Source organism: Vigna angularis, chromosome 5 (assembly GCF_016808095.1).
Source record: "Vigna angularis cultivar LongXiaoDou No.4 chromosome 5, ASM1680809v1, whole genome shotgun sequence".
Lineage (NCBI taxonomy): Eukaryota > Viridiplantae > Streptophyta > Magnoliopsida > Fabales > Fabaceae > Vigna > Vigna angularis.
Window position 1 is genome coordinate 2,364,204 of NC_068974.1, and position 16,267 is coordinate 2,380,470.

The 16,267-nt window shown below is 35.7% G+C and overlaps 1 protein-coding gene across 1 annotated transcript; it reads right to left on the reverse strand.

The window, feature by feature from the left end:
- Positions 1 to 15,662: 15,662 nt before the first annotated feature.
- Positions 15,663 to 16,201, reverse strand: LOC108339071 (uncharacterized). The gene is made up of 2 exons (XM_017576222.2): positions 16,010 to 16,201; positions 15,663 to 15,928 (listed from the first exon to the last, which is right to left on the reverse strand). Exons 1-2 carry the CDS (start codon positions 16,199 to 16,201, stop codon positions 15,722 to 15,724), a joined length of 399 nt encoding a protein of 132 aa, XP_017431711.2. The 3' UTR covers positions 15,663 to 15,721.
- Between the last annotated feature and the right edge of the window lie 66 nt (positions 16,202 to 16,267).

Consider the following 16,267-nt stretch of genomic DNA (forward strand, 5'->3'; position numbering starts at 1 on the left):
ATTCAGTTCACACCAAACGGATATAATTAATAAAAAAGTTAATCTTAATAACATTGGTTGGAAACAACTCTAATCTAACATTAATAATAAAATAATTTCCATAATATCAGTAAAATAAATAAATATCACAAACTTTTTGTGTGAAAAAAATATGTCAATATTTATTAAAGATTGTATTAATATATTCAAATTTTAATATCTATATGTATTGATTTTAGTGTTATGTCAAACCAACGAAAATCAAAATCAAAGAAGAGAATAAAAAAAAAATACAAATTTGGAATTTTACCTTTCAATTGAAATTTAAAATCATATAGTTCTAAATCATTTAATTAATCTCGTAAATTCTATATTTAAACAACAGAGTTTACGATAAAGGATTTTCAATTTCTCTATTAAAATTAATTGTTCTCTTCAATTTTTTGTTATCCAAATACAGTATATTAATCAATTCAACATTCTTTTAAAAATCATTCTGAAATCAAATTTATTTTATTTTGAATTCTTCATTTCATAACGATTATGATTTTATCTCTTTCAAATATACTATTTTGGAAAGAATTTAGAATATTTTTAAAATTATCATTTAAAAAAAAGTAAAAAACTTCACTCCAAAAATTATTTTCAACATAAAAAAAGATAAAGTGATAAAGTTTAGCAGTCTTACATAATGATATTTCTGAGAGGTGTTAATTCTTATTTTCTTGGGAAGCAATTGTTTAAAAAAAATTACATCTCTCTATTAAAATATTATGGGAAAAATAAGGAAGACTTAATAAATATATTCTCTTATCTATAAATAATCATTATAAAATTAATTTTTAATTATTGTAATTACTGATTTCAAAATAACCTACATAATGATTTACCATTACCATCGAATTATGAAATAATTTTTGCATAACAGTTGCCTTAGTATAATTTCTGATGGATTGAATCACTAAACAATGCCCAGCAATGCTTTTGCAGTTTGGGATGAGAAGTTCAAATTAATTAAAGTTGAAAAGAAATTAAGGTTTACAGTCCTTAAAACAATAATTAATATTATCTAAAATTTTAAAAAGAATAGATAAATGTATAAGAAAAGTTCTCAAACAACAAAAATTAAACAACTTCATATTATTCATATTATTAGTACCATGATATCATCTGATACACACATAATATATATATATATATATATGTCACCCTAAAACATCAATTTCAGATCTAGGGTTTCTGGTGCAAGATATTGCAATTTCCTCATCAGCCATGTTTGGTTTCTTCAGCAATTTCAACAATTTTTTCACTGGAAGGATCTGGAAGTTATTAGTAGCATCATCACACAAAGTTGGTTGTGCAGTTGTATCAACTTTATCATCTGTTGGAGCTTTTTCAGAAAACATAGCAACCATCTTTTCTATAACCTCATTATCCATATGTAACAGCATTTGGACAAACTCATTATTTACCATAGACATCACATCATCTACAGTAGATGGAAGAGGTACATAATCAGCATCCTCATGCTTCTTTCCAGCCATGTTTGTGAGCAATTAGGCTTGAAAAAACTAAAACATTTATAGGAGATATAAGTGCAACTTCCAAAGTAAAACTGAATTAATTACAAGTTGTATTTACTAGAAGATTGATGAACACAAGTGCAACTACTTTCTGGGTAATGTAAGAGTGTATTAATTTTAGGTTTGAATGAATGAATCAAAGTTATTTTCTACCTTTCACCATTTCAGAACACTCTTCACAAACTAATCAAGAGTCACACCACTTTTGTATATGTTATGTTACGATTCAGCATTAATATTTTTACAAACTGCTTATTCTTGTAATTTTTGTGAAAATTTTTTCCTTTTCTTAAAAAAAGCCTGCATAATATATTATACAAATTTTATATAATATTATAATACCATATAATTTATATAATTTATTATGTGCTATTTTATGATTATTTAAATTTTAATTTATAAATTATTATTTGGTTTAATAGTTCATTTATATTGTATAACTTTCACGTGAATTATTTTGATATAGTTTATGTAATTTTATGAATTTTTATTTAGAAAAAAAATTTGTTAAGTTTTTGTACTTCTTAAAATTTATTTTATATTTTTTATAACTTTATAGCTTAAAAAAATTATGAATTTTATAGAAATTTATAATTTTATGTAATTTATTAGAATGATAAATTTGTTATATAATATTGTTATTCTTTCCTATATAATAGTTTCTCTCCTGTGTTGAAACATTCAATAATAGCTATGAATTTAAGAAGATAAATGAAATTGGTGAGAGAGTAAATTAAATCATCAATACTTGTACTTCTAAATTTATCATTAATTTCATGTTATGTTTGCACGACGAAAGATATAATAAGTGTCATATCATCCATGTTAACCATCATGCCGATCCAATCATTCAGGTTGATCACCAAACTAACCATTAGAATGATCACTAGATCGACTATTAGATTGATCACCAGGTCGACCACTCAGGCCAACCATTCAGGTAGACCACTCAAGACAACCACTGTAAGGACCTCATTTTTTAAGTGGTAGGGACACCCACTCTTTGCATTATTGGAATGCATTATTGGAATGCATTATTGGAGTGGAATTATTGGAAGGGGAAAAAGACGGGGAGAGGGTCTCATTTTCGGAGGAGGGAGAGCAGTTGAGAGAGGGAACCCATTCTTTCTCTCTTTAAAACTTCATTCCAAAATTCTCTCGCTTCTCTCTAGAATTCCAGCACCTTGAACCGTAGGAATTCTATTCTGATGCTACCATGGCCTCCTCGGAGTAGAGGGCTTCATTTCAACCGAACGTTTACGTCGTTCCGATCGGGGCAAAGTTCTTGGCTGTAGGATGGTTGTGCTTGGAGAAAACCAGGTAAGGGGAGCTAGATCTTCTCTATAGATTGTAGAAATAATTTATGTATTTGAGGTTTGTATAATTAAGTGGTTTGATGAACGATTTGTGTTTAGAATGATCTTGTTTGGTATGAATCCGTATGAGCGGTGGTAGAATATTGTTGTTGAAGAAGATCTGGGAATTTGGGGATGAAAAATGGGGCTTTCTGGTTTCTGGAAAACCTGGTGCGATTCTGCAGAATTCTGCAGAAACGCGCGTACGTCAAATTTTGGTGAGTCAAAATTGGACGTTCGTCCAATTTGCTCGACTGTGGTCAGCCAAAGTATACGAGCGTTCGGTTTTGTGTTGTAAGGTAGCCATCGTTCGCGTTCGTCCTTAGGTTAGTCATTTACTAGACGTTCGTCCTTAATTTGGGATTCTTAAGTCTGAATCGTAAGCGTTCGGTTTTGAGTATTAGTGATTGTGAGCGTTCGGCTTTAATTTGATATTCTAAGTTGGAATCTTAAACGTTCGGCCTTAGTGTATTAGTGACTATAAGCGCTCGTTCTTAACTTGGTATTCTCGAGTAACAATCTTGAGCGTTCGGTCTTAATTTGATAGTGTTTAGTTTGAATCTTGAGCGTTCGGTATTATTATGTGATTAGTGATTGATAGCGTTCGACCTGGATCAGGTATTCTGAGGTTTAGATTCTAGCGTTCGGTCTTGGGGTTTTAGTTATTGTAGCGTTCGGCCTTTACCTACTATTCTTAGGTTTGAATTTTTATCGTTGTGTCTTGATGTTCCTTATTCTTAGATAGCGAACGTCCACAGGTGGTAACGAGCGTTCGGCGTTGATGTTCCTTGTACTCTTATAGCGAACGTGTGTAGGTAGTAACGAGCGTTCAGTTTTTATGACGTTTGTTCTTAGGTAGCTAGTGTTTGGTCTTAATTTGGTACCCTGAGCTTTAGTTTAAATATGTTCGGCCAGTACGTTAGGTGTTCGGCAAAGTGCTCTAGGCGTTCAGGTAGGACTCGAAGCGTTCGTCCTTATAGTATTCGGTTAAATGAATTTTAAGATTTGCGTTCGTCCTTATAGTGTTCGGTTAAATGGGCTTCTACCTTAGCGTTCGGTCTTATAGTGTTCTGTCTCAAAGCGAGCGTTATAGGGAATTATCTTTATTTTTTATGTTTTTCTGAGGTGGCGATCGTTTATGGGGAGTGATTGGCCTTGACATTTGTTCCTAGGTAGCGATCGATTAATAAGTAGTGATTAGTCGTAATGATGCATGATTCGGGTAGTGACCATTCATAGGTAACGTTCGGTTTGGATAATGTTTGTCTCAGGTATGGATCGTTAATAGTTAGAGGTCGTTCGTAAGGAACGTCCGGTCTCGATGATGTTGCACTCAAATAGTGTTCATCATAGGCAGTGTTCGGTGAGAATTGAACTTTGAACGTTCGTTCAACTAGGCTCGATCTGGCGTTCGGCTTTGAGCGTTCGACCTAGTGATTGATCTCTGTTTGTTCTAAGAGTGTCCGGTCAATATAGGGTCCAGAGTTTTAGCGTTCGGCTCAATAGTACATGTTTCCCTAGCGTTCGTTCAAATAGGATGCAACCAAATAGTGTTCAGCGAATAACGTTCGGCAGATAACGTTCGGTCCATAGCGTTCGTCCAAACAGTAGTCGTCCAAATAATGTTCGGCTATTAGCGTTCGGTCTTTAACGTTCGGTCAGAGTTCTTAGTGTTTGGTTCCAATTTCAGCTACTATTGTGTTGGTGTTGAATTAAGTGTACTATGCATAGTATGACATGAATTACGTGGAATTATGTGAATGCATGAGATATGATAAAATTACTGTGATGAATGTATTTTATGATGTTGGCATGAAATTATGCATCTGATCATGATATATGTATTATGGAGAGGTTTTGTAATGGTATAATGTGAGTTGAGAAATATGAGTATGGTATGAATCTCATGGAGAGATTCTGAAAGGTTATGGTATTAGTGTATATGTTGGTGTTGAGGGTCCCGTAGTTGGAGGTGATTCTGATACTCTAATAATTCATCCAGTCTCAAGTAGAGAAGGATGAATTATGTGGTGAGAGGAGCAGGAGGTCCTGGTCTATTGATAATGCTAATTCTTACCATTATCTAAGCATCATTTTAGTAGCAAAATCAACTCTTCTTTAGCTTATTACTTGCTTAAATCCTCTCTTTTATTTAGTTTTAGTATTTATCTATATTTTGGGCTACATTACGTAAATAATACTCTAATCCCTTGTTTTCTTTGATCTATTTTGATGTTAGGAAGATCCTCCATTACATTGAAGAGCCTCGATGATCCAGGAAGTCATTGATTTAACAGTCATTTTCGCTTAAGCGAGAATAATTTAGCTTAAGCGAGAATGACTATCTTCTCCAAGAAGAATTCTCGCTTAAGCGAGAATAATTTAGCTTAAGCGAGAATTCGGGCAGTATATATACTCACGAGGCAGAAAGAAAAATGGTCTTTGGTTCTTTGGAGGTGCGATTTCACGTCTGGAGCTCATGGAGGGCGCGGGGAGCTTGTGGGAACATCTCCTCCTCTTCCTTTGGGTCTCCTTCTTCTTCCATCTTCCATGTTTGTAAGCTTTAGGGTTCTCCATGGAAATGGAGAACCAGATTCATCTTGTTAGGGTTAGATGTAGCCTATGAACTCTTGTGTAATGAATGATTGTTTCGTATTTATAAATGTCTTTTCTATCTATTACTAGTATTCTTGTTTCCGATCTTAAAGCTTGCGTGTAATGGGAACGTTCATGACTTGATTTTGGGGTTTCATTGAGCCAGGGATGGGATATGAAATCTTGAACTGAAACAAGAGTCCTTGTGGGTCATTGAGCCAGGGATGGGATATGATTCACATGTTGTCTTAGATCCTAGTTCTTAATGCGGGTTTGCTTGTTAGATTGTCCAAGGGATTGGAGTTTGATAAGGAAAACCTAGGCTCTTTCACCTAAGGGATTAGGGCTAGAGTGTTTTAGTGGATTGACTTTAGTAAATTGATAGAGAGGAGATGAAATTGGTTATACACAATAGTGCATTGGTGAAAACTAACCTTAACAATGTCATTTCATACCATTTCTAGTCTTTTCCATTTCCAAGTGCCTTCAATACCAAAGTCCAACCTTGTAATTACTTGTGAATTTATCTTTTTGCACATATTCTTAAATGATGAGTTGTTCTTGAGTCTAGATGAGTTGTTAATCGCACAATTTTCTAGTATTACGAGTGTCTTGGGAAAACGATACTTGGTCTTACCATGGTTTATTACTTGAACGATTTGGTGCACTTGCCAAAGAGTTTAACAAGTTTTTGGCGCCGCTGCCGGGGATTCGTGTCAATACTAGACTTTTGTGAGGTTTCTAACTTATGTAGACTTGATTTTGTATATAGAACTAACTCTTTTGTTGTAAATAAATTTTCACTTTTATTTGGGCTAATTTGTGGTTTTAGCCTAGTTGTGTCTAAGTGTATGCAGGGAGATGTTCACATAAGGAGGACTGCAGCCTCAAAAGCATCATGAAGACCCTGAGAGTGAAGGAATTATAGGACACAAGGAGACAACTATGTTGAGCATCACAAGCTGCCACAAATTCTTCCTCCCTTGAAGATGCTCCAAGTGCTAAGTAAAAGATGAACAAGAAAGGGAGAAGAAAAAGAGAAAGACTAGTCACCACCACCCTTTGATGAGAGGCAAGGAACTCAAGCCTAGCAAGCCAAAGTTGATCAAGAGGATTGAGTGTTTTAAGATGTCAAGGTAGTGGAAGGGCAAAAATGAAGATTCTTATGCTATGAGAGTTGATTTGGTGACTAGAAAGTGATTGAAGAAGAGTTGGTGAAAGGAGCACACCAACAACAACATTTGCACTTCATTGAGTAAACCGTCAAGCTAATGACGTTAAACAAGCGCTTTTGGGAGGCAACCCAATTTCCTTACCCTTTTTACTTGTGTTTATTTTGTTTTAGTGTCATGTGCTTGTATGTGTTTCAATTTTAATTAGTGACTTGTGTTATGCATGTTTGTATTTTATTTCATGTTTGTGATTTTTTAGTTATAATGTTGTTTTTGTGGTTTGTATAAGTATATTATGTTATTTGTAGCTTGGTTTGTGTGTAAGTGCATTGAATGAAGGTATGGAACCAAAAATCACAGATTGAATGGCCAATCTCGCAAGAATCTGCATTATTTTCGCCTAGGCTAAACTTTCTCGCTTGGGCGAGATATGCAGAAAACTGAAAAAATAAGTTTTGCTGATATTTTAGCTTAGGCGAAACCTAACTCGCTTGGGCGAGAAGCGAATTTCAAATTCAAGAGCTGTCTGGAATATTTTCGCTTAAGCTAAAACTAAGTCGCTTGGGCGAGATATAGGCTGAAAGTTGGGGTGCCACTGGAACATTTTCGCTTAAGCTAAAACTTTCTAGCCTGGGCGAAAAATTCTTCTGTAAATTTAGCTTAAGCTAAAACTTTCTAGCCTGGGCGAAAAGTTCTTCTGTAAATTTAGCTTAAGCTAAAACTTTTTAGCTTAAGCGAAAAATTGATATGACACCCAACACCTTAAAAACTGGTTCTGTACCTAATTTTTATTGTTGATTCTGAGCATTCCTTTTCTTTGCACTCTTTCACACATTCCTTTTAGTGTGCTTTTGGACCTTTCTATTCAGTTGTTGACTATGGAATACTAATTTCACTTTGAGCTCACTTTGTGCAAGATAACATCTTTCTTAGAACTTTAAAGGTGTCAAAACCACTAGTGGTCATCCTTTGGGGCATGCATGAGCTAAGCAATGTATGGCTTGAAGATTTTGCTGCTCGTGTAGCATGGCCTGGGGGCCAGGCCCTTACTGATGGGGGAGGTGGAGCAGTTGCGGAGTATAAGCTACTGGAGGAGGAAGATGTTACATATGAAAAATGAAGCTAGTGTTCTACACTGTTGGAGCTGCAAAGAGTCCATTTTGATCGGTTTTTCAGTTTTAATTTCCAGTTCTTATTTACTTTCAGTTTTTGTGTTTTTGATTTCTTTTTGACTTGCCTAGTGGATAGTTCTTTTGCAATTGGTTTGGTGATTCGAGTGAATCATATGTTATGCTTGAATTGAATACAAATCTTTTGTGCTTGCTCTTTATCTATGAAAATTTCTTTGAAAATTTAATTGAGATTATGTGGTTAAGTTTGTTGAATAGAGGTTGTGGTTGCTTGTATATGTTAGATGGATGGTTGGTTTTAATTGTGATCAATATTCTTGGCATGATGTTTATCAAACTTTGGAACCTTGAGTAAACCTGTGAGATGTTGTGCCCAGAGTTTATTGTTGAGTGCTATCACTTTGAAATCACAGTTGATTTTGCCTAAGTTTCTCTATTTGAACTATTTGCTTGCTTGTTACAAATGATCAAGGCCATCTTGTTCTTCAACCTCTTCTACATTTTTGAGCCTAAAAGCCAATGCAAAACACTTGAACCTTGAAGAAAAACTTTCTCACCCCTGGAACCTTAAGCTTATTGAAAAATCCTTTACCTCCTTACCTTGAGTTGAGATGAACATATATGTTAGGATAAGGAGAATGGTTTAAGTTTGGGGGAATTTTTGAAATAAGGGAGCATTGAGAAAATAGCAAAATGAGTCAAAAAGAAAGAAAAAGAAGAAAGAAGAAGAGAAAGAAAAATGAATTCATTGAAAAAGAATTGGGAAATAAGTTGAGAAGTGGTTTATCCAATTTTGAAGCAAAGAGAGAGACTAATGCTATATCATGAAGTAAATTGTTTTATCTCTTAGCTCAAGGTGCTTTGTTGTCCAGAAAAACTAATTTTTCTTCTTAGCCCAGCCATATTACAAGCCTTAAAAAGTCCTTGTGATGCTAACTTGCTTGTGAATGTGTTTGATATTGTGAAACGAACGACAAATTTAATTTGTGTAACATTGTGATAGTTGAGAGTTAGACACACATCCTTATACACCATTGTGCTTGAGTGAAACACTTTTCTTGGTGAAGGATGGTTCCATGCATTCAATGAAAACATCTTGCCACGTTTGTTGATCTATCAATTACATCTATCTTGTGATTTTAAATTGTGAGCACCATGATTGAAGTTTAGCTTGCTAAGGCCATTTTATCTCTTGAATGTAATTTCCAAGTTGAGCAAGCATGATTGATTTTGTTTATTTGATTGAAACTATGCTTGAGTTGCTAGACTATCGTGATTGAATTGTTTACTACGTGAAGTACTTTTGCTTGAGGACAAGCAAAGTTGTAAGTTTGGGGGAGTTTGATAATGCTAATTCTTACCATTATCTAAGCATCATTTTAGTAGCAAAATCAACTCTTCTTTAGCTTATTACTTGCTTAAATCCTCTCTTTTATTTAGTTTTAGTATTTATCTATATTTTGGGCTACATTACGTAAATAATACTCTAATCCCTTGTTTTCTTTGATCTATTTTGATGTTAGGAAGATCCTCCATTACATTGAAGAGCCTCGATGATCCAGGAAGTCATTGATTTAACAGTCATTTTCGCTTAAGCGAGAATAATTTAGCTTAAGCGAGAATGACTATCTTCTCCAAGAAGAATTCTCGCTTAAGCGAGAATAATTTAGCTTAAGCGAGAATTCGGGCAGTATATATACTCACGAGGCAGAAAGAAAAATGGTCTTTGGTTCTTTGGAGGTGCGATTTCACGTCTGGAGCTCATGGAGGGCGCGGGGAGCTTGTGGGAACATCTCCTCCTCTTCCTTTGGGTCTCCTTCTTCTTCCATCTTCCATGTTTGTAAGCTTTAGGGTTCTCCATGGAAATGGAGAACCAGATTCATCTTGTTAGGGTTAGATGTAGCCTATGAACTCTTGTGTAATGAATGATTGTTTCGTATTTATAAATGCCTTTTCTATCTATTACTAGTATTCTTGTTTCCGATCTTAAAGCTTGCGTGTAATGGGAACGTTCATGACTTGATTTTGGGGTTTCATTGAGCCAGGGATGGGATATGAAATCTTGAACTGAAACAAGAGTCCTTGTGGGTCATTGAGCCAGGGATGGGATATGATTCACATGTTGTCTTAGATCCTAGTTCTTAATGCGGGTTTGCTTGTTAGATTGTCCAAGGGATTGGAGTTTGATAAGGAAAACCTAGGCTTTTTCACCTAAGGGATTAGGGCTAGAGTGTTTTAGTGGATTGACTTTAGTAAATTGATAGAGAGGAGATGAAATTGGTTATACACAATAGTGCATTGGTGAAAACTAACCTTAACAATGTCATTTCATACCATTTCTAGTCTTTTCCATTTCCAAGTGCCTTCAATACCAAAGTCCAACCTTGTAATTACTTGTGAATTTATCTTTTTGCACATATTCTTAAATGATGAGTTGTTCTTGAGTCTAGATGAGTTGTTAATCGCACAATTTTCTAGTATTATGAGTCTCTTGGGAAAACGATACCTGGTCTTACCATGGTTTATTACTTGAACGATTTGGTGCACTTGCCAAAGAGTTTAACATCTATGTGCCTGTTTTGGACATAGTGAGGGGACTAACCTTGTGAATGGTATGAAGTATTTTGGAAGTGTATTTGTAAGAAAAAGTAAAAGTCATCACAAGTGCATAACCTCCCGTGACCGCTCATCAACGTATCATCCGGATAAGTGTCTAGTAGGATTTGTGGTATGATGGTATATGAGGATGTCTGACATAAATGTTATATGATGGTTATATCTAAGCAATTATGCATGTTTTATAAATGATGTGTGGCATGTTAGCTCACCCTTACTTATTTGTGCATGTATTGGAAAAATCATATTTTTGCGATGATCGTATAACGTATTTGTTATACGGGAGCAGATGAAGAATCGTCACGTGATCCTGTACAGATGAAGGAAGAGATGGAAGAACAAATTAGAGGAATTCAATGTTATGTTTGCAGTTAACTCTGAGCTTAAAACTTATGTATAGATTTGTGTATGAGGTTACGGGGTGTTACCGTAAATGTATTATTACCATATTTAAATTTTGAATTTTAAAGGGTGAATTTTTGGGATGTTACAACCACCAGGGTTACCATTAGGTTAGATTATCAACTATAATAACTCATTAAAACTCTAATATAGATTAAGATGTGATTGGACTGTCATTAGACTACCGAAAAATAAAAGTTCATTACAATTATTATATAAAAGTCTTATGTGTGACTTTAGATCATCATGCAAACAATATACATATTTCACCTAGTGAATTAAGCATCAAAGTTTCTTTTGTAAATATCCTTCCACGTGTTTTGGATCAGCGGATTAAAATTTAGTTACATCCTACTCAGTATGCTGTAGTGCTTCTGACTATCTCCAACCTCAAATCCCTCCTATGACCCCTACAACCCGAAACATAATATAACATATATTTTCAATATGATATAAAATAATAGAATAATGATATATATATATATATATATAAATAAAAGAATAATGAGTTTTGAAAACTTCATCTGTTATAACTTTATATAGGAAATCTTGAATCAAGAAAATTGTAAGGGTTGAATATAAAATAATCTCCTCATTCAAACTATTTATTGATCTATTTTAAGTACTCATTAAATGTCAAAAAAATTAAGTGTATATTGATGGTGCAATATTTAACATGTCATAGTAACAACACTAATATACCAAATTCTATTAGAATGTTATACATTTTCGTACTCTTATTTTCTTTTGGAGAAAAAAAACCACATCTAAGCATTTTTTTCTCTAAAAAGTAAAAGATATTTCTTTATCATGTTAATTAATAAAAAAATCGTAATAACAAGGTTTAATACCTCTTTTGGTCCCTCGAAAGGGGCCAAATGTTCAATTGGGTCTTACGTTTTTTTAGAAGTTCAATGTGGTCCCAACTTTTGTAAAAAGTGTGCAATTAAATCCTTTTTGGTAACGGCGTTAATTTTTTAACGGGCCAGCTGACAGGGTGGACTGAAGTTAGGTACGTGGCTGTGTGAGGGTAATATGTGGCTGTGTGAGGGTAATATGTGACTGTGAGAGGGTAAACGTGTGCATATTACTGTGGTTAAGAAATCAGAGGTTAGGGTTTGAGTTGTAGAGAAATTGGTAATTGGGGATTTATCATTGTGGAGGAAGTGTGTTGAAATCTGAAGCGCGAATTGGAAACCGCAAATCTGAAGCGCAAATTGGAAATCGCAAATCAGGTTAGGGTTTATGTTTGATAATTTTATGAAATGTAGTTGTTGTATATGTTATCACTGTTGTCGCTTTATAGGGGGTTTAAGTAGGGGTGAAAAGTTGTCTTATTTTGATGGTTGATAGTGGTCCCATAGATATTAGTTTAACTTAAATTAGTGGTCCCCGTTTGCATTTGCGGGGTTCGGGTAGGGATGTGTAATGACATGTTTCAGGTTGTGGTCCATCACGGTGGGACCTTGATCAAAGAAGTCCCCTTTAAGTATATGGGCGGGGAGATAGTTTATTGGGACGTAGATCCCGATAAATGGTGTTATTTTGGAGTATTAGGTTCACTTAAAGATTTGGGTTACATGGAAGTAAAAGAATTATATTACAATATCCAACATGTTTTACATAAGCTTGATGATGATAAAGGAGCTATGAACATGATGAAGGTGGCTAATTATTTGGGGAAAGTGAATCTCTATGTTGTGCATGGGGTGGACGAACCAGCTATTGTAGAAAATGATGAGAATGAGATTCTGTACCTACGTGAAGGTCCATCAGAGAGTGGTGAGGGTAGTGGCGTTGGAGGAGAAGCACATGTTGAGGGTGACAAGGAGGATGCTGAGAATGAAAATGTCTGGGAGGATGACAAGGAGGATGCAGAAGATGTTGAGGTTGCAATGGAGGTTGACAATGAGGACAGAGTTGAGTTTCAAAGTGAAGAAGTAGTGGAAGTGGCTAATGTGGATGAAGTTGAGCTTGAAAATGATGAATTAGTGGAAGTGGACATTGAGGATGGAAGGGAGGTTGAAAATGAAGAAGAATTGGAAGTGGACATTGAGGATGGAGGGGAGGTTCATACTGAAGAAGAATTGGAAGTGGACGTGGACAGTGATGATGAACCAGAAATGGATGATCTGAGTGGTGATGAATATGTGGATGCAGACAATGATCAAGAAACCCAACAACAATGCAGGGGTTTGTCAGATGATGATTGAGAGTCTGATATGCTTGTAACTCCTGAAAACAGTACAAGTGAGGAGGATGACAACGAGGATAGAGTATCTGTGAGTGATTTCTCAAAATATGCAAAACAGAAGTCCATGGCAGATTACAAGTGGGAAGTGGGCACCATTTTCAGTGGGAAGGAAGACTTTAAGGATGCTATTAGAAGGTATGTTGTTCATGCTGGGAGGGATCTAAAATTTGTGAAGAATGATAACCGTAGGGTGAGGGTGTGCTGCATGGGTGGCCAAGGTAAGTGCCCATGGGTAGCTTACTGTGGGTACTTGCCATCACGCAAAATTTGGCAATTAAGGAAGATAATTGATACTCACGGTTGTAGTAGGCAACTTAACATCAAACTAATGAATGCTCAGTGGTTGAGTCAAGAAATAGATAGGTCTTTAGTTGACAATCCTAATTTAAGGGTGAATGATATTCGTACTAAAGCATTAAGAAAATGGAATACAAATGTATCAATATCCAAGGCACGAAGGGCAAAGTTAATTGCCACAAGACAGGTTGAAGGAGATTTCAAAGAACAGTATAAAAGAATATACGACTATGGACATGAGCTGTTGAGGTGTAACCCAGGTTCAACAGTGCAGATTAAAGTTGACTCTCATAATGGTGACCCAATCTTCCAAAGAATGTATGTTTGTCTGAAAGCTTGTAAAGATAGTTTCATCAGTTGTAGGCCCATTATATGTTTAGACGTATGTTTTTTGAAAGGTTATTACAAGGGGGAGCTGCTCACTGCTGTTGGTAGGGACCCAAATGATCAAATGCTACCCCTTGCCTATGCAGTAGTAGAAGTGGAGAACAGAGACAGCTGGACATGGTTTTTGCAATTATTAATTCAAGACCTGGGGGTAGTCAAGTATGTGGGGGGTGCACGTGGATGTCAGACCAGCAAAAGGTAAATATACTACTTATATTCAATTTTAGTTAATGCTTTGTTAAAGGATCTTGTTTTATGACTAAAATTAATTGTGCAGGGGTTGGTCCCAGCTATCCAAGAGCTTCTGCCTGGGGCAGAACAAAGATTCTGTCTGAGGCACCTGTATGCAAACTTTAGGAAAATGTTTGGTGGTCAAATTTTAAAAAATCTGATGTGGAGAGCTGCCACAAGCACATATCCACAGGCTTGGGAGAGAGAGATGCTGAAAATTAAAGAAGTCAATATTGAAGCATATAAATACCTCATAGGCATTCCCCCGAGGTAACCCATTAGCCATTACATACAATTTAGTGTCCCTGATGCATTGTAACCCATTTGAGAAATGTTTTGTGCAACAAGTTTTGGTCAAGATCTTGCTTCACAGGTCAAGCAATGACTGATACACTAGATAACAACATCAGTGAAGCTTTCAACAGTGTTCTTATTCATTCAAGAGGAAAACCTATTATCACCATGATGGAGGATATCAGAGTTTATCTCATGAAAAGGTGGGCCACCAATAGAACCAAGGTGGCATCTATGGACTTCACAATATGCCCAAAGATAAAGAAGAGACTTGAGAAGGAATGTAATCTGTCAAGATTTTGGGTGCCAAGGTAATCTTATCAATTTATTTTATATACACGTTGTTATTTATCTACATTGTTGATGTGCTTCATTTCTTTCAGTTGGTCTGCACGAAAGATTTTTGAGGTTAGACATACTTCATCAGTTGGGAACAAGTTCACACTGGACCTGGACACAAAGGAGTGTAGCTGCAGAAAGTGGATGATTAGTGCCATCCCATGCTGTCATGCAATTGCAGCAATGAACTTCTCCAACGTTGATCCACAGAGTTTTGTCCCCACTGTGTTCACAAGATCCACCTATGAAGAGGTGTATGCGTCCATAATTTTTCCACTCAATGGCCACCTACTATGGGAAATCACAAATTTCAATGATGTACTACCACCACTGATGAGGAAGATGCCTGGGAGGCCAAAGAAAAAAAGGAGGTTGGAAGCATGGGAGCTAACTAAGGATGACACTCAAATGCGTATTGGTGGGCATAGGAAAAAATGTAGTATTTGTCGTCAGAGGGGGCACAACAAGAATAACTGCCCTTTAAAGCCCCAGCCAGCAGAAACAACACAACCATCACAGCCTCCTCCAAGTTCCTCGACCACTCAACCATCACAACAACCAAGTCCTCAATCATCTCGGCCAACAAAATGCAAAGTCAGAAGAAAAGATACTTAGATGAATTGGATTATTAGATAGTTAACTTACATGGTGGTGTAATATGTACTGTTTGTTACATGGTGGTGTAATATGTACTGTTTGTTACATGGTGCTGAAAATTAAATACTTAATTTACTTTGTGAACTGATGTCTTTATGTCTTTGTTTTATGTGTCGTAATGAATGAAAGTGGTTTGATGATGTTACATGGTGGTGTAATATATACTGTTTGTTACATGTACTGTTTTATGTACTTAGTGAACTGATGTTTTGGCCATTATTCATCATCATATGCATTATTGGGTTGACCTATGTGAACAGTTTTAAAGCAAATGGGGGACTGATTTCAACATTTTTAAAACATAAGAGGGACTGATTTGAACATTATACCCTGAAATTAACTCATTAAAATAGTCAATGGAACATAATACATTGAATTGCATAATTGATCTTACACCTTTCAAAACATAGGATGTTACAATCTAACTAAATCAACCTAAACAGAACCTGAACATGACAAGGCACACCACAATACACACACACAAAGCTACAACTAACATCTTCATCATTTTCTGCAAGTCCTTCACTGCATTTTCCAGCTGACTTATCCTCCTCACCATTGTGCAATCTTTTTCATCAACGTTCTCTTCAACACACCACTTGAAAAAGTTACACGAGCTGCCAATTGAAGATCCACCCTGTTATTCACCAAGTTAGGGAATCTATCAACAAATGCATCAATTCAAAAAAACATTAACTCAAAAGGGTATACTTCAAACCTTGTAACGTGGACAACCCCAAAAAATTCTCCCAGCATTCTTCGTAGTTCTCGCCACTTTGGTTACAGCAACATCACCACAATAACAAGTAGGGATTATCCCACCTCCTTTCACACCACAACCATGGGACCACCGAGAAGATCCTTTGCCCCAACTTTTCGAACACGACGAACACCCTTCGGAAGAAGCCATTCGTATCTCAAAGACCAATTTCTCTGCAACTCAAACCCTAACCTCTGATTTCTTAACCACAGTAAT

Excerpts from the sequence above, each read along its gene's own strand:
- LOC108339071 (XM_017576222.2), bottom strand. The coding sequence starts at position 16,201 with ATGGCTTCTTCCGAAGGGTGTTCGTCGTGTTCGAAAAGTTGGGGCAAA. Across the intron at positions 15,929-16,009 it reads GGGGTTGTCCACGTTACAAG|GGTGGATCTTCAATTGGCAG; the intron begins GTTTGAAGTATA and ends GGTGAATAACAG.